At 42.0% G+C, this 19,190-nt stretch overlaps 2 protein-coding genes across 2 annotated transcripts; one reads left to right on the plus strand and one right to left on the minus strand.

Moving 5' to 3' along the window:
- slirp (SRA stem-loop interacting RNA binding protein) lies at window positions 1-1,137 on the minus strand. The gene is made up of 4 exons (XM_080849845.1): window positions 1,023-1,137; window positions 685-743; window positions 486-593; window positions 1-184 (listed from the first exon to the last, which is right to left on the minus strand). Exons 1-4 carry the CDS (start codon window positions 1,087-1,089, stop codon window positions 116-118), a joined length of 303 nt encoding a protein of 100 aa, XP_080705971.1. The 5' UTR covers window positions 1,090-1,137; the 3' UTR covers window positions 1-115.
- A 168-nt stretch (window positions 1,138-1,305) lies between these two features.
- On the plus strand, window positions 1,306-6,977 carry alkbh1 (alkB homolog 1, histone H2A dioxygenase; the record flags this gene model as incomplete). The annotated part of the gene is made up of 6 exons (XM_080849844.1): window positions 1,306-1,446; window positions 2,076-2,184; window positions 2,509-2,671; window positions 3,047-3,137; window positions 5,844-6,037; window positions 6,362-6,977. The coding sequence occupies 6 exons, from the start codon at window positions 1,306-1,308 to the stop codon at window positions 6,801-6,803; spliced, it is 1,140 nt and encodes a 379-aa protein (XP_080705970.1). The 3' UTR covers window positions 6,804-6,977.
- Window positions 6,978-19,190: the final 12,213 nt, after the last annotated feature.

A 19,190-nucleotide genomic window follows, 5' to 3' on the forward strand; every position in this document is an offset into this window, starting at 1 on the left:
GTGGGTGAATGTTTTACTTTAATTGACTTGTCTTAAATACAATTGTCTTTCAAAAATAATAATACAAATAAAATTAAAAAACACACTGACAACACATGCATACATGTACTCCACTTCAGCTTTCTTCCTCTTCTTTACCAGGCTTTCTGCCAACGAAAGCCTTTCTGTTCCTCTGTACCTGAAGCTGAAAAGTCAAGAATGAGAAGATCAGACCCAGGAAAGTCTTAGAAATTTACTTCAGTGTCTGTGTGTGAGCCATGAAATAATTTCAAGAAATTCTACAATATTGATTAACATGATTGTTCTCACCCAAACAATGTCAAGTCAAGTATTTATTTATATAGCACATCTATACCTGATAAGGACAGCATTCATATACAAGGTTTAGTTTCTAAATTGTCAAACTATTTTAAGAGTGAAGGGACCTTGAGAAGCACAGAGGGTTGAATGTAGGGTATTCTTAAATGTTTGGTAGATAAGTGTACCTTGGATCCCTCCATGACGTGTGGGTCCTTATGAAGTGCGTTCTGCAGTCCTTCCTCTGAAGAAAATCCAACCCAGCAGAAACCTCGATGAAATCCAGTTTCTTTGTCCTGAATTATAATCGAAACGAGTTAGAATGACATGCATCTACCAATAGAGCCACACACGTAACCTAGTCATTGACAATATAACGTTACTTACAAAGGGCATTAGACATTTTTTCACATTTCCGAACTGTCCGAAGTACTCCTTCATCTCCTCTGTACAATGAAGAGAGATGTTGGGGTCAACGTTACAACTGACATGGAAATAACTTGAGTAAACAGTAAATCATGAATATTGCCATCGATAAATTAAGGAAGATATGGACTCTATGACCACAATTAGAGCACCAAACAGGCTAGCATTAACGTTAGCATTCGCCTGAAGTTCAGTTATGATGCGAAGCTACGCCTAATACAATTGTTTGTCGAGCTCATGTCTGAACAACAAATGTAGAAACACCGTACATAATTACTACTAAAGCTTATCTGACTTACTGCTTGCGACAGTCCATGGTACTCTTGAAACGAAAACCTCGAAGACTTTCTTGCCGGCTGTTGCCATGTTTCGTCCTTGCGATGATGCACTCTGTTGTTACCTTTCACCTTGAACCACGTGACTCGATGAGGTTTCGTAACGCTATAATGTTATTACAAGTTAGATATGTTTGTTTTCAGTTTTATTAGTAATATGAGTAAGATAAAAAAGTATTTTTTAATTTCCTAAATAAATAAAATATCAGTAAGCATTATCGCATTTCGGTTCAAAGGTTATAGTTCAATGATGGCCAAGATGGCAGCCTCCGTACTAGAGCACGGGGAAGACGCTTTCAGAAAGATTTTTAAGCTCTATAAACGCAGAAATCCTCCACCTGATTTCAGTGATGTCATTGATTTTTCTAAAAACTTAAAGAATGATATGGTGAGTCATTGAGTTAAGCCTCAAAGACCACTTTTCACATATAAAATACGATATGCTTGTCAGATCTATCAGTAGTTGCAAACATGCAATACATACGTTGATTTAGCTGCCAAGATCCTCTTGGCAACAAACATGCTACATTTTCAGTTATTGTTGTAGTTGAATATTGATGCATGACACTAGGACCAGGATACTGGCACATTTTTCCACTGCCTCTCGGCGTCCTGGAAGCCTTCTAACTCAGTTTGAATTATTAGACTAGCCTGATGTAATCCATTGGCAAGGGTCAGGCTGACTTGATTACGAGAGCAATTGTCGTAGTAGTCATCTGATACTCATGTAGTTTTCTAATGTTGGTCTTCAAATGTAGTTTAACAGTATCGATATATTGCATTCTTGTATGGATTATTGAAATAATTGAATCCAGGGGGACAGATGGGCTCTGGCTCACCGTATTAATGAGACGAGTTCACTGTTCATTCAGTTTCAGAAGTGCTTTATGGAATTTGCGGAAGAGATTTGTATTTCAGAGTGAATGAAAATAACAGTTGCACATCACATTTTTGTTTACAAGGCATTGACAGTGTGGTGTGATTTCTGAAAGTATGACTTCACAATTTTATGCCCAGGTCTTTAGTGTTGAGCTGAACCCATCTGCAGTGAGTGAGGCAGATGCATGCAGAGCTGGTCTGAGACCTGTAAGAGACTGGAGGGCTTTCGGACTGAAAGAACACTCCGGTATTTCACTAAACGACTACCAATGCTGGAATATGTTTGCCATGTTCTTTAATATTTTGTTTAGTTTTCTTTCATTGCAAAAGCCTCTGTCATAAACCATTTTCTGGTGCCACTCAAGGATGTTGGATGTTGCAGGATGCAACCTAAACTGATCTCCATGCTCAACGTATATGTGTTTCAACATTATGTACACAAATGCAGTTTTGATTCTTTTTTTTTGTTGAGTTATTTATCTATTGTGATATTGAATGATGATTTTTTTTTATCAGTGATGTTTCTGTGGCATGCTGTCTCATTGTGACATTGTTGTCACGGCTTAAACAGGGTTCATCTTTATTTCAAATCCCTTCCTAACGGGCTCTCAACAACACTGGGTCAGGCAGTGTCTAAAGACCTACCCACAGAAGCCAAATGTGTGCAACCTGGATATGCACATGTCGCCCACAGAGACTGAGGACATCTGGAAGAAGAGTGCAGACATCCTTCGGTACACAAATAAGTTATTGTGGTTATCAGCAGTGGGTAGATACAGGGCTGTGTGCTATGAGTAAAAAGGCATAGGAGGAAAAAAAAACATTGTAACGGTTCAGTGCAGCAGCCGAGTGGCATTTGAGAGAATCTGCAAGGCCAGATGAGTTTCAAGTGACTACTTGCTTGCATACCACATCACTGCACTACATGAAACAGATATAGGTATAGACATATATATAAGCATATAGATATGGGTTAAAAATGCATGCATATTATTTGTTTAAATCAACACAAAATAATCCCTCTGCATGTGCAGTATAAATTGATCAATCTATTACTCCAAGCTTTTCCTGTTGCAAATGATGGTGTGTGTGTGTGTGTATTATCATAGGAAAAAGACCCAAGGCAAGAGGGAGCCCAAGACCCTGCTGGAGAAACTGCGCTGGGTGACCCTGGGCTACCACTATGACTGGAACTCCAAGGTAAGGGGTTATTTTAAAACCCTAAGGGCCTCTGACCAACCTACATCATATGGATGTATCGTTTTAGCCAGGGGTGTAACATTGGCCCGGATTCTGCCAGAGATGAGCTCCGCCTCCTGACGTACAAATTGTGCCCTGCTGGCGCTCAGCTCCGCCTCCTTCAGTATCACAGCATTACTGACTCACATAAACTCTTGAACACTTATTGTCTCACTCTTGAACACTGCTTCACTCTGAACAAACCAATGCAGAATGCTGACTCCGTTTCTTTGACTTGTCAAACATCTGCAGAATCACATAGCAAGAGGATCCATGCCCAATATCACAATAGATTCAGAGTTGTGAACAGCTGTGGGATCAAAACGTAAGGTTGTTATGGCAACTTTAATGGAAAAACTTGATAAAATGGCAGCTTCCATCAATTCATAACCTTAGTGTCATTACACCCTATGCAAATAGCAAGTTAATTCACCCCCCTTTACCAAATCGATTTCTTTTTCAACTTTATGCCAATTTTAAGTGTTTCCACTAAGGATATCCTGTTTTGTATGGTCAAAATGTATATGAAAAAGCCACAGCGCCATATTAACCTAAATGCTTTTCTGCACAACAAACAGCTGAGCTCCCGAACAGATTCACATTTTCTACAGTGAAATCATCGGGAACAAAACAGTTGTGCTCAGTATGAATCAGCACTGTCAGAGCTTTATTTTTTATTCAGCAAAAGTCCAAATATCGTTTCCTCTGGTTAATCGCGATGGTGTATCAAGTGGGTTATTACAGATAGTTTCCAGTTCTGCTGCTTAAATGCAATAATATTTGCAGTAGTGGCATCAGCCTGATAATGAAAACACAGTTTATTATAATTATAATTTACTGTAGATAAATCCAAATATCGTTTCCTCTCGTTAATTGCGATGGCGTATATGGTGGATTATTACAGATCGTTTTCAGTTCTGCGGCTTGAATCCAATAATATTTGCAGTAGTGGCATCAGCCTGATAATGAAAACACCGTTTTTTATAATTACAATTACTGTACATAATTTAGTTGGGCTATTGCAAAGATTGGCCTTTAGTATGTATATCAGGATTTTCAGTGTTTCCGGAACCATGAATTAAGTGCAAATAATAATAGTATTTTAACAAAATTAGTGCTACACAGAGGCGAACTTAATTTTTTTAATTCATTTAAACTGTTGCTTTATCCAAAATAGCAAAGGTACAGAAAGTACATTAATAAAATTAAACTTAAAAAAATGAGCATATCTTCTATCTTCTCCTCAGAGGTGTCTGGATATTGAGATATATTGAGAGTTATATTCTAAAAATTATCATTGTCTATAATAACAGTACCCCCCCCCCCCCCCCCCCCAGTTTAACCCCTGTTTGTAACAATGTCAAGGTCATTCTGGAGTTGGCTTAGAGGAGAAGCCAAATAGCTGCTAAAAGGGGTCTGAGGTGACATTAATCAGGTTGGATAAATCCTTATGTTTAAGAGCCTATAAATTAGACAATTTTCAATATTGTAGATCAACAGCCAAATTTGTACTCTGCTAGCTATGTGTGACAGTAGCACTTCTCATTCAGTGTGTTTATAGATTTCAATGTGATAACACCTTTTCCTGGAAACTAATTAGTAACGGACCATTATTATATGAACACCATCAATAGCACTTAGTGCCAGGTATTTACACATCAGAAATCTTGGGTAAATTAGAGAAAAGGTTTAAGAAAAGACAGCTGCTGGTTCCAGTCGAGCCACTCTGAGAGGACTTCCTGTGTCCACGGTCCTATCAGCGGTGTGTGGCCCTTTCAAGACATTTCATGTGTGAGTGCAGGCATGACGCCTGCTTGTCTCGTTTCTATGCTAATTACATCAAAGTGTTTAGTCTTCTGTCCCATTAAATCAGTCAGGAGTCGCACACTCGATTCATTAACTCCGGCCCTGCTCTGACACTGCCAAATGTCTGACAACAACTTGTGAATTTTAAGCAGAAGCACACACACACACACACACACACACACACACACACACCACCACCCTACCTCACCCCTTCCACCACCTTACTGAGTGGCTGTGAAGATGAAGCCAATGGCCTCATTTCAATCTGAATCCACTGTGTCTTTTTAGAGAGAGAGAAAAAGAGACAGACAGAAAGAGTGAGAGAGAGGGAGCGGTCTCTTGAGATTATTTGCTGATTGTGCTTTTGTATGCCTCTTTGCAGACACAAGGGCACACTGATGCAACTAAAGAGAAAGACCGGTGAAGACAAACAGAGAGGCTGTGATTCATTATTCAGATGGTTTTTATGTTGTGGAGGACGAAGAATTGAAGAGAACTCACATGAAGTGTCAGTGGATGGCTGACCTGTAACACGCTGTCAGCTTAATAGCATGCATGCAATGGAAAAACTATTTTTTCCTCATATTTTTTCCTCAAATATGCTATGAATTTTATTTATGCTTCTGCCAGGATTAGATTTCATGACGGGTCCAGGTATTCATGAGTTTTCATGAATTTCATTTTTTGTGTCTCTGCTCCTTTTTCGTTTACAATATTATCATTAGGGTTCGCACAGAATTTGTCTTCATGAAAATTATATTTGTCTCTGTGAAAGTGCCTGAAGATGTATCCACAGAAGCCCCATATGTGCAACATGTGTTGTTGTTGTTTTATTTTTATCACTTTTTGTTTTCGTGACAGACCTACTCTGCAGAGCAATACACTCAGTTCCCCCCGGACCTCCACTCTTTATCGCAAGAGGTGGCTGCCGCCTGTGGTTTCCATGGTTTCAACGCCGAGGCTGGCATCCTGAACTACTACCGTGCGGACTCCTCGCTGGGCATCCATGTGGATGAATCTGAGCTTGATCACACACGCCCCCTTCTGTCATTCAGGTGTGTTTCTACCCTCACAGCTTCCTTCATGTTATCTCTTCCCTCGTTGTTGTGTTCAGTTACTTTCCCCTCAACACTTTCAGTTTAGGGTCACAAACTAGACTTTTGGGTGTTGCCAGTTAATGGGCCGACTAACTGAGATGTTTTTTGTGTACCTAACTAACTGTAATATTTGTTTTCTTATCATTGCTACATGATGGTTTTCAGTGTAATTTATCAATACATCAATAGACGACTGGATTAAAAGAAAAGCTTGCAGACAAGAGACTACAGAGTATCATTGCATGGCTGACATGGATGTTGTTTTATTTTGAACGGGCACAGTTTCGGGCAGACCGCTGTTTTCCTGCTTGGCGGCACCAGGAGGGAGGACCCGGCCACGCCCATGTTCATGCACAGCGGTGACATCATGGTGATGTCAGGCCCCAGTCGCCTTCTCTACCACGCCGTCCCCTGCATCGTCCCCGCACCCACTGGGCAACCTCTGCCTGTCTGTCTGCAGGAGTCCCAACAGGGGACATACCTCCACACCGACGGCCTCATGCAGGATGTCCCTTTGGAGGACTGGGAGCTGTGCTCCAGGTACCTACACACATCTAGGGTCAACATGACTGTTAGGCAGGTCCTGGGTGATGGACAGGCCTTCCCGACGGACACAACCTCCAGAGAGTCAGGTAGCCCTAAGGATGGGTACCATGAACAACAGGCAGAGGATCTTAAAACCAAGAGGAAGAGGAATAGCTCAGGATATGACCTCGACCCCTGACATATTTCAAGGTCAAAGTCCGATGAAAAGTCAAACCTTTCAAAGCAAGCGTGGACAGCACAGTATGGTGTTTATGGTCAAACGTATGAGATTCCACCTCAAAGTGTATGTATATGTACATATATTTATAATTAAAGTATTTAAAGATGCCACAACGCATATGAGTCCTTTCACAAAAACCGTCAGCTTCCTTTTGCAGTTTGTCTGTATTTCTTTCTTCCTTCTTACTCCCATGATGGCAGTGCAGTTCACTGGTGAGATCCAGGCCTCCCTGCTGGTGCTCTCTCTTTTGCTCTATTCACAGTCTCATCTGTGCCTTCCAGTGTGTTAACGTGACACCTGTCCTGGTGATAACCGGCCCTTTTCTCCTCTCCCTACTCTGGAGGCTGGCCTGGCTGTCCACTCGCCTCCCCCTTTGCCGTTCCACCGCGTGCCGTGACGTTAAACAGAGCTGACCTTCATTGAAAAGGCTGAGGGGATGCAGTGGTATCTGGTCAATCGATGTCAGCCGTATTGGAGCCGGAGAGAGATTGTCTATGACAAGCCACTCAATGGACCCCCGGCTGACAAAGCCAATGTGCCAGGAGAGAAACATCAGCAGAACACCTTTACTGTGGATGTAAAACACAGAGAATAGCCTCCCACTGGTGTTGGAATGGAAGTTGGGATGTATCCTGTGATGTGTGAGATGTGTGTTTACATAGTGAAAGAGGATTACATGAAGAATTGGTTATTACATTATATTACAATTTACGTTATATTACATATACCTTGTAATAGTTTGACATTTTTGTACAACGTACTACAGAATTATTAAGTGCTGACTGTTTATTTATTTTGTTAGTCAAAATAAATTAATGTTCCTGATCATATTGCCAAAACATAATTGCAGTGTAATTTGGAAACAGTTTTTGAAAAAGGCAGAGGAATGCTCTATCTGCTTTGAAGAAAGGAGCTTTTGTGCGACCCTGTTGAAAAAAAGTGTTCAGGAAGAATGAAGAAGGATTAATTACCTCTACTGGGGTGAAGAAAAGGTCACTTGCACATGATGGAAAAAATAAATTGGTTTATTAGAACCTTTTATTCTGCTTGCAAAGGCACGCTAAACAAACAACATTCCCAATGAGCTAAGCAATTGTCACCGTAGCCACCTCCAGGACATAGTGATGTTTTTCTTTAATGCAATGGAAATTGTAATATTTCAACAGGAGTTTGTTTTATAGAGGACAATTGCCTGAATACAGATAATGCGCAGAATGTAAAGATAATGCATTGCAGCCACAATCTGCTCTTTGTGCCTTTGTCCATTCAAGGTAAATCGGCAATGTTTGCACAATCGGAGGGGCCGTAGGCTCAATAATTTACAGTTATTTGCATTCATTGTACTACAAAGATGTATGGTATAAATGGAGACAAAACCCACAATCAGGTGTTCTAGGTAGGCTGTTTGTTCAGCTGGCCAACTACAATGGGGGGGACAGAGGACACTTTCCACTGGAGCACACACGTAGCCCACTCCGGTGCCCTCGGTACTACATCCGTTTCGATGCACTCCGTAAAGGCCCTGCCCTCTGAGATAAAATTATACGCTGCCAGGATGATGTATGCAGTCATATAATTTTTATTGCTGCCACTTTATCTGTTCCTCTTGTCATCTCTCTCTCCCTCTCTTTTTCGCTCTTTCTCTCTTTCACACTCTCTTTCCTATTACTCTGTCATTACCATTCGCTGGTAAGCTGCAAGTAGCGGGAGAGGGTGCTGTGAGCGCGCAGGAGCGTGAAACGCCGCCCGGCCCACCGCTCCGGCGTCTTAAATTAGCCGCACGTCGGTGAGATCGAGCCGCTCCGAGCGTTACCTCCCCATCCAGGAGGTTTTTACAGGAAAGTCAATTACACACATCCATCACCGTGCAGGCTTAGGAGGCTAGGAGGCTGCGCCGTCTCGTTAGGATACAATGCGCCCTTTTTGCATCATAGCCTGTGCTACTCAAAGTGGCTCACTCTGTCATCATTATTTTCAGGTGATGGACGTCCAGAAGATGCACCTATTATATGGCTGTCTCATACGTGCACCTCGGTCATCATTGACTCTGTCGGGAAGGGTTTAGATCCACCCAGCGTTTGATTGCTCGGAGTGAACGGGTTAGGTGAGATGAAGGTGCAGGGTGAAAACTAAACTCATTATATGTTGTGCGACATATGTAAGTAGACCCTTGAGGTGTAGAATGACCCTTTAAGACCACACCCATCCTACCTTAGTGACTGGATCAGGGGGATGATGTTAATGCTCACTTTGCTCAGCCATGTATGCCTGTCTGGCATGCTATGTGTCTTGACAGGATGATCTTCAAGTCCCACTATGTGTCTCGCTCGGGCCCGAGGACAAGATGACTTTCAAGACCAGATCACTGACTGGTGACGACTCACACACAACGCATGTTCTCTTTGTGCATGGTTAAACGTCTCTCCTCTCCAATACACTGTTTATTTATAGACCCTTGGATGCCCCGCCACCTGACCTTGGGACCAGGGTCGTCTGTACAAAGGATCATCTGCACCACCAGCCCCACCCCAACGGCAGCCATGATGCCTGTTATTACTCAGTTTTATTCTGTGCCTGTGTCTTTGTGGGTGTGCAAGCACAATGTGTGTGTGTGTGAGTGTGTGTGTGTGTGTGTGTGTGTGTGTGTGTGTGTGTGTGTGTGTGTGTGTGTGTGTGTGTGTGTGTGTGTGTGTGTGTGTGTGTGTGTTTGTGTGTGTGTGTGTGTGCTTGTGGGACCAAGGGGAGGTTTGGTCATATATTCCGTGACAGCAAGAAAGATGGTTTTCAGCAATGTGCTTGAGTTTTACCTTCAAAAGCCCTCGTTTTGGGAGATAATGAGGGGACATTAGCGTTGCAAATTGGGGCAAAATTGCATTTGCTGTGTCATTTTTATAATCACTGCCATTGCCAATAATTACTGTTGCAGTCACATTGAAATGCAGGACTGTGGATAAGGGAGGTCCGTTCTCCCTCTCCTCTCCCTGTCCAGACGCTTCGTTCCCTGGGTACAATACTCCCCCTAGTGCCTCCCCTAAGCACTCTCTCGCTCCTCTCTCCTCACTCCCCACCAGCCTCTCCTCTCTGCCTTTTCATTTCCAGCTAAGCGACTCCATTAATATGCAGGCACAGGCATTTTTAGCCTCTCCTTGTCTTTCATTAATCCCGCATAAGCTATTGAACTACAACTGCACGATGGTGTCAGCGTAATCAGCCACTGCGGGTGTTTATCTGTGCCGGCCACACAGACGCTTTTCTTTCGTTTTTTCTTTTCTTTTTCCTCCCTCTCTTAATGTAGACTCCCCCCTCCTCCTCTCTTGCCACCGCCACCACCAGGCATCCAGGCTGTGCACAGAGCCCAAGAGCCTAAGAGGGAGCAGGGATTTCAGCGGGAGCGGCCGCCTGCGTCTCTGGGAGTCTGAGGAGATAAGTGTATTAGAGATGGGGGGGTTTCTTCAGGAGGGTCTGAATGGGTCTATCCTGGTAGGGGTCCCTGCTCCCCGCACAGAGCTGCCAGACATCTCCGAGTTAGAGGCTCCCAAACCTACAACCAGGTCTGCCACTTTTAACACACTTAAAGATAAAACTATATGCTGTGCTCTTTTTCTACCATGGCAGATGATGAAATGCCAGCAATAGTCGGGTTTCAGGACAAGAATATAACTTGCATCCCAGTGTGCAACTCGCACATCTGGCAGCAACTGTAAACACTAAATCCAGAAAGAAAGATATTCAGTTTCTGTTATGGAGTACATTAGCCAGTGTCTTCATAATCATTTCAATGTTGTCTGTCTTCAGGCCAAGGACAAGACCCAATCCCATTGAGTACTGTGCAATTTAAATATAGATATTTACATTGTTAATGTGCTGTTTTTTGTATAATGTATATGAAGTCATAGCTTATAGTCATACAATTAGTTGTATCATAGGGACAAGAATTTAAGGTAGACAGGCTTGACCCAATCCTAACAATGCTACGGGAAGTTGTTTAATTTGACCCGTCTCATACTGTGGTTCTTCTGGTATTTATGGAATCCTTGAGTCCAGGGGGCATTGGTTAGAAAGTTTAAAAGAAGGCCGCCTCAAGTTTAAAAGTTACCTTAATAAAAACATATCCGTCTCTCACCTCTCATAGCAGTGACAGTGTTTTTGACATTTAAATGTGGATGCCGTAATGGGTTACACTGTGGGGCATTTCCATTATACATGCCCTCTAAATCTTGGTCCTGTTCCTATCCATTTTTTAAACCAAAAATACCTGTCTGTTTTGATAGGTAATGGGAATGTATTTCGGAGAACCTGAAAGCTTAGGCTTAAAGTTGGGTTATTCAGTCAGTTGTGCTCATACAAAGTGAAAACGTTTTGTGCACCAAAACAAATTGTTCTGCAATGCCATCATGTTGCACTCGAGTGGTGTGTTCAAAATCGGCAAAGGTCACTCTGTTCATTGATGTATGAATTCCGTTATTATGTTCCCTCAGTTTAGCTGTGAGGTGATGACAGAACACACACTCTGGAACCATGTTACGTGTCATCATCTCAACGTTTCTCTGCATTCTCAAGGTACTCACTGGGCCTTAAGATAGCATGCAGTCATGAGTAAAAGTGCTATTTGTTTTAACAGAGTTTTTGTTTTTTGAAACAACTCTGACAGCCAGCCCTGACTGTTCTGCATGAGGGATCTTTGCTGAAAGTAAGAGGCTGTGAAATGCCTTCTCATTTCACTGTCGTCTAACACTGTCAAATGTCAAATTTACCCACAAATCATTGTCATATCAACGAGCTGAAACAAATGAAAATAAACTCAAGAACAGAGGGGTTTTTTCCCAATGGAATGACTGCTGTTGAAATCCCCCACTGTTTAATCAATTTAATTTACTTTCCTCGTTGTTAGATGATTCCCTCTTCCTCTTGGTACAATCCAAGTCATCATATACTGGGCCTGGTTTTAAATGGTTGCCACATCTCCTGTTGGGAAACTGTATAGAATGCTCTGACAGTATTGTGGTCATCACTGTGCAAAGCCCAAGTTATGGTCAAATCCTTTAATGGCAGTCCTGTCCACATCTTTTAATCAATTGATTTTTTATGGGTGTTCTTCTCAAATAGATCTGCAAATGTGTGGTCACAACAAGTAATCTTAACTCCTTATTTCATTCTAAATACCATTCTATATACCATTCTATTGGATGAATAACCCTCAGGTCAAATGTATCAGATGTGGAGGCTCTCTCATTTTCTATCTCTCTCTCTACATCACTGTCTCTTTTTATCTTTCTTTCCTTCTCTCTCTGTCTCTCCCGATCATAAAAGCATAGATTAGGAAAATGCTCAGATGCTTTTGAGGGTACCAGCTGCCGTTGTTATGGTGATGAACACTTTCAGGAGAACTACTGGCTTCCTGGTGTGTTGATTACAACCCATTATGTTATTTGCTACGACATTGTTTTCAATCGGCCCAGCGCCTGTTACCATGGTACCGGTGGCTGGAGCAGCGATTTTATTTTTTCTCATGGTGGGGAGTGGGGATTGGGGGGCAGGGGGTGGGAGGGTCGTGGCTGCTGCTGCTGCGGCTGCTTATCTGATGTTGGTTTTGCTGATGTCCCCCCTCCCTACCCCACCCCTCACCCCAACCCCCAGCCATCACTGTTGCAGTCACAGAAAAAGCAGGAATGCAGGCACACACAACAGGCTTCTAAGGGACTGAACCGGGCCTTACCAGGAGCTGGATCTGGCACTGGTTCGACCCAGAGTGTCAACTGCTATCTTGTTCCTGCCCTTTGCCCTTATGTGAGCTCTGCTTTGTGTGAAGCATTGTTCCCATCAGCCTCTCTGCTCCACCATGTCACCCATGTTACCTCAAATAACACAGGAGCGAATGCAGTCTGTTAGCCTGAATGAACCATGGTGTGCTAAGCAGAGCTCTGCAGGCCAAAGGCACATTTAGAGTTATTTTCTCCTTATGAAGTCTACTGACAATGATCTTGAAGAGGTTTTTTCATCAACCATGTTTAAAATTTCTGATACAAGAAGCATCTTGCAGCAAAGTCAAACATAAATAAATATACAAGCACTTGGAGTCGGAGTTGTAAGGTGTTCAGTTGCCTTTGCAATAATTTTGCATTTGGTACATCATTTTACCTTCAGGCAGACAGGCTGGAGAAACAGAGGTGACCTGTGCTGCCAATACAATTAACAGCCAGTTTGTCATTGTCCCCCTGTTACCTTTCTCTTTGACAAATGGGGAGGGAGAGATCTTTTGTTTACATTTCACATAATGTTCTTTGTGAGTGTACATGTAGGCAAATGCTCTGCTCTCTCACTCTCTCTCTCTCTCTCTCTCTCTCTCTCTCTCTCTCTCTCTCTCTCTCTCTCCTAACCTTTTGGCAGCGTGTAATTTTTTCTTTTTCAATCATGCCAGCTCCCATACGACTCTATTTGCTGAGAAGTTAGACAAGAACTGTGAAATTTGTCTCCACCATTGTAATTGCATATAGATTATGTGAAGAAACAAAAAACCTTCTTTGTTCGCCTACCGTATAGCTGATATTTTGCAGTACAGGCTGACAGGTTGTTTTCCATGGTGGCTATGAAATGTAGTTATATATATCATATCATATATCATATATCATATTTGTAGTTATAAATATATGACTACAAATATATGACCCCTATGTGTATATATATTTATACCTGTATATACTACTCATTTCCATGATCACTGCAATGTTATTATTATGTCCTCAAAACACAAACAGCAGTAATATGTTTCTGATGATATATTCACTGCTATGTTTAAAGTTGAAGATTTCGATTACATACAGGTGGGGTTCATCAGGATCGCCAGGTTGCACTGATCATCATACACTGCTGTTCATCTAAAAGGCTCAGCTGAATTCTTATCTACGCTTCGCTCCAGCTGGCGTCTAATTGAGCCTTGATGCCAGAGGCAAGAGGAAAAGGCAACGCCTTGGTACAGAGGGCTTAAAAACAATGTTCAGCGTGCATAGAAGACTGTTAATATGTTGATCCTTTACACATCCGTTGCACCATGTGTGCAGACTCACTCCCAAAAGTAAATTCTCTGTGCATTTCATCAGGCCTCCTTTCTGTTGATGCGTTTTAATGCATATGTATATATGTGTTTATTTTTACATACATTTATATACCCGTTACAGATTGCTCTGCCATCCACACAAGGCCATGTTTTTCACACCATAGAGCCAAGCATTTCTCCCTGTGCTCCAGTCCACTACTCCCACCTACAGGCCAGAAAAGGTAAAGCATAGCCTTTGAGCAGGTGCAGTGATATAGCACACAATTGCATTGCAATTTTCTCAGAATAAGTTGTTTATAATTTTTTCCAAAGCAGACAACTGAAATTGATTTAACTGAATATGCCCGTATGGGAAAAAATGATGAAGATCTTTAGATTGCGAAATGTATAATGTTTTGTCAGAAACTTCATTAAATTCAGACATGACATATTTGTTATGAATTGAAATTAGATATTTGTTTTTCTATAATAACAAACTGGCAGCAGTTCCTCAAATGACAAACTAGATTGCATTATTTGGAATGATGTTATCAGTTCTATATTTTATTTACTGTGGAACAGAAGAACAAGCATGTTTTTCTTCTTTGGCAGCTTAATGAAATGGCTTTGTCGCAACAATCGATTCCAGACATTGCTATCATTCCTCTTTCTCTCATACTGTCTGTTGTAGATTAATCAAACTGTGACTGATATGTGATTCATGGCTGCTTGTGCAATTTCTCATTTGAAAAATGTGTGGCTTTTATTCAGTCTGGAGCCGAAGGCAAGTAGAAGAAAATATTTCTAGAAAGAAAAACAGGTTTGGTCGGGCCTCTTCTGAGTGTTCCTAAGCAAACAGGAAGGCCAGAGGAAATGAAACCTGGAAACTATGTGTCAAGGAATTCATAAAAGCTTGGCACTGCATCGCCAACACTATTGTTTTGACTGCAAGTGCATTCCACAGCTTTCTCCTCATGTGACATTAGAGGAGAACATCCTGAGAAAAAAGATGATACAAGAGAAAGAGAGACAGAGAGAGAGAGAGAGAGAGAGAGAAGGGGAGGAAAAAAGGGAAATCTCTGGCAGTAGAACATTCTGGGGGGGAATGACCTGGCATTTTCTGTCGCTTCAGAACTGCCTGTTTTCCCCTTGAAGTGTAATGGTGTTTCCTGGCTGGGTTTGAAATGGAGCTGCTCTTTGGAGTCGTCAGTTCAGTGGACGGACAGAGGAGCACGTAGAGGAGAGCGATAAGAGAGTGGAGCAGCGTGTGCAGAATTCTTATCAGGCTCATGTGGCTCTGCCACACACATACACACATCTGAGATTCATGCACACACAGACACCCACATGCACAGACACAAACACACTCACATGCACACATACAGACACACATGAACAGAGACACACATTCATATGCACACTCACAAACACACACACACACACACACAAACATACAGATACACACAGACACAAAAATACAGACATACTCTGGATGTGTAACAGCACCCCACCTGCAGGGAGGTAGCCTTGGGGAGGGGAATGTCCAAATGAGAAAAGGTCTAGAGAGGTTTGTGATTCCCTCCTCCCACCTCCCTGGAACTCAATTGCCTTAGTGCTCATGCCACCTTATGGGGGTAAAAAAACATTTGAAAGCATCTTATGTCCTTGACCTGCACACTGCTACAATGTCAGAAAATAAAAGTTGACATTATGAGGTCTTTTAAAGGTTCAGCAGTGCTCAAATACTATATTTCACAACCGGAAGATACAATAACCATGAAAAGTCAAAGGTTCCAGCAAAGACTCCAAACTCCTCAGGGGTCCTCAGTTTTGGGTTCTTGAATTGCCACAGGTTCCTCTGTTGATACAAGCAAAATAATCCCTGGCGGTGATTTGAGATGTGTTCTGTCTATCATATGTACCAGTGAGGATACTTAGAAAGACCCTCTTGCCATCATCTTGTGGTACATTTCCGTGGTATTACCAGTGTCCGGATTAGGAGCTATACGGCTTAGCAGCAGCCTGACCAGCACAGACCTAAGTGGGTGTGAGATAAATAAATAACCCAGGACCTCCACACAACCCCTAGCCGGTGTACCTGTGGAAAACCATCACTTCTTCTGAGATGCTAGTGTACAGATGGATAGACAGGTAGTGCATGAGGTGTGATGTGGAAATGTCATACAAAACAAAAGGGTGTTGAAATGTTCACTGGTGAATGGCCTGAGAACAGAATTGGGTGTCTTACCCAAGCAAGGATAGTGATGATGTGTAGAGGCTCATTTAATGTACAACACACTTCTGTGCTCCTCTGCTCGCCCTTCCATCTGCACTGCAGTACAATTTAAGAAAATGGCTACCTCTGCCACACACTCTCCCTGTCTCTCTCAGTCTCTCCTTTTCTCATTCTCTGACTACTGATTCCAATGCCAGTGGCAAACATGAATCTAAGCAGAAAAGGAGGGAGCGAGAAGAATGGATAGACAGATTGAGAGAGTGAGAGAGTTAGAGAGAGAGAGAGACAGAGACAGAGACAGAGACATAGAGTGAGATGTATTATAGAGGGGGGGGTGAGAAGTGAGAGCCAAGAAGAGGGTGCAAACAGCTTTGGTTCCCTGTATGCCTGGCTACCTGACTGGCTGCTCGAACCCTCCCCCCCCCAACCTGTTTTATTCCCATCAGCTCTACGGTTCTTATCACCCCCTTCCAGATGCTCGTCGGCCGAGAGGCTCCATAATTAGGTGCTGAGATCTCAGACTCCGATCACTTTGGTGCCTTATCGGTCTTGACACCAATCTCCTTGAGTGACATTCTGCCCAAGCGGTTACATAAACTCCAGCCTAGGATCAGTGCAAAAAGTCAATGCAGCAAGAAGATGAAGAGGAGGAAAAAAGGAGATTTAGAGCTGCTGAACGCTTAAGGCAACAGTTTTTTCTCTGCATTTCTGGCCTTTTTTGTTTCTTTATTTAATTAGAAAAGTAAGGGGCTTTTTTTCTTCAAAAAATGGAAAATAGAAGATAAAGGGTTTGTTTTTCGGCTTCCAGCCAAGATCCTTAGCCTGGCTGCTGAAACTCTCCCTCGCATGGGAGAAATATTCAGATACTGTGGGTTGTCAGCACTTGTTAACTAATTTGCTATGAAAATGGATGCCTGTATATCAGATTTAGGTTCTTTTATAAAGTCAGGTTCAGGATTCTCTCTTTTGTTTAAACTAAATATAGTATTATATCGAAATATAAATTTAAACTATTTAATTGAGCTATTTATTTAGCTTTTGAAGCAATGTTTAAAGCAATGATAGCACAGTTACAATCTCTGTAAAATACATTTTTGTTTTGGCTTCGTCTCTATGTCATCCTCTGTAAAGGATGGTGCAAAATGCTTGCCACCCGGTGACATCACCATAGTGCAAGGTGGACAAAAGAGGAACTGTATTGCACAACCTGATGGTGAGGGAGGACTAGGCGTCACTCTGTAGTGCTGTGACATTTAACAGCAAGGAGAAACTCCAGGAAGGCGCACATTCAAATGTGTTCAACCACATCAGAAGATTTGCCTCTATGGAAATCACATGAGAGGTGACATAAATGCAGGGCTAAAATTGTGTCTTTGATGCTGCCCTGGCGTTTCGACCAGGAGATTTATTCCAAGGACATATTTCACCGAAGCAGAGGCAGTGGCCTGGAATACAGGCCATTAGTGCACAAATAGAAAAATAATAGCGGCCATCATTTAATGCATGCAGAGCTAAACATGGCCTTATCTCCCCTGCACAGCAGGAGAATGGGCTGTTTTCTCCTTCCATGACTCCGGCAAGTTCACAATAACAATGAGCCCATTCTAATAAAATATACAGGGTGAAGCCTAGGGACTGAAGGGAGAGGGCTGTGTGCTAATTTTAAGACAGATCAACACACAAGGCTGTAATTGGGAGAGCATTGCTGACTCAATAGGTCAATAGAAGCCTTGACACTAGATGATGACTGGGTGATGATTGGTAGAATGAGACAAGTGATAATGCCCTTAACCTGCCAAACAGACATGAGGTTAGGGGGACACCATCAGGTTGTGGCTGTACACTTCAGTTTGGCACCCACATGCAAAAAGTCAAAGAGAATTTTTTTCTTTCCTTCTCTCTTCTTTCATTTCATTTTCTCTCATATGTAGGCCTATTCGTTCTTGCTGTCACCATGAATCTCCTAAATGTTCTCCTTGAATGTTTTTTGGCTGGTTAAATATATCCAACTGAATGCATTAATTAATGAATGCATTTATTTATTTATACATTTGCATATGGCATTCATTCATTTATTCATCTGCATATTCAGAATCTGTCAAAATACATCCCATTAAATAAACAAATTAAACACCTAAATCAAATCTTCCAAACAGATGTGTTTATCGTACGCTTGTGGTGAGACAGGGTAAGGCTAATATCTTACTGCTTTCCTTATCAACAGAACACTGGCACAAAGACTGTGCCTTCCAGATGCTGAATGCTGAATACTAAAGAATGAGGTTGGCCTATTGTTCTGGCAACAGAAAATGGCTCTTTTGATGCTTAGCTGTGCCCAGACTGGCTGTACCGTTTTCAAGGACCTCTGCATCAAACAGTACACCACAGAAGTGAGTAATATCTGTGCAATATCACTTAAATGCCAAATGGCTCAAAATTGTAGCATCTTACAATAATTGCATTACTTCTAAGTTGAACAGTATTGTATTTGTAAGTATAATTACAAGCTATCAGTTTATATTTACTACATCAAAAATACAGTCCCCACAGTAGGACCTCAATGCATCAAAAGTCAGTACAACCTTTCATTACTGACATTCAAATATTTTATTTCTCAATACTTCGTATATCCACCTTTATTTTTGATGACTCAATCCCCATCAGCATCACCAGTTGAACACATTTTGGGCAAGATGTTCTGCTATTCTTTAGAGACAAATACCCCATAGGTGTTCTATTGGATACAAGTGAAATTACATATTTGGACAGATCATGTTTTTCAAAACTTGCGTTATTTTAACAGTGTGCTATGGATCGTTTTAATGCTGGAATATTCCTCTTCTGCCAAGCTTCTTGAGCCTGGGTGCCATCTTGTCAACCAGTATTCTGGTATACCCACAGACATTCATGGTACCATCTATAGATGTCATCTCCCCAACACCTTTGCAGGCCCATCCCACCTCTGTGCTTCACTGTCAGGACTTTGCATTCACCGTGGTAGTCGTGGCCAGGTTCATGCTCTTCGGCACAAAACTGCAAGATTAAACTTTGCTAAAGAACATTCAACATTTTGAAT

Source organism: Sprattus sprattus, assembly GCF_963457725.1.
Source record: "Sprattus sprattus genome assembly, chromosome: 13".
Classification (NCBI taxonomy): domain Eukaryota; kingdom Metazoa; phylum Chordata; class Actinopteri; order Clupeiformes; family Clupeidae; genus Sprattus; species Sprattus sprattus.

What these genes read in the sequence shown, in the direction of transcription:
- slirp (XM_080849845.1), bottom strand. Translation starts at nt 1,089, where the DNA reads ATGGCAACAGCCGGCAAGAAAGTCTTCGAGGTTTTCGTTTCAAGAGTA. An exon ending in ACCATGGACTGTCGCAAGCA is followed by an intron (nt 744 to 1,022) that starts GTAAGTCAGATA and finishes TTCATTGTACAG; the next exon opens with AGGAGATGAAGGAGTACTTC. An exon ending in AAAAATGTCTAATGCCCTTT is followed by an intron (nt 594 to 684) that starts GTAAGTAACGTT and finishes ATTATAATTCAG; the next exon opens with GACAAAGAAACTGGATTTCA.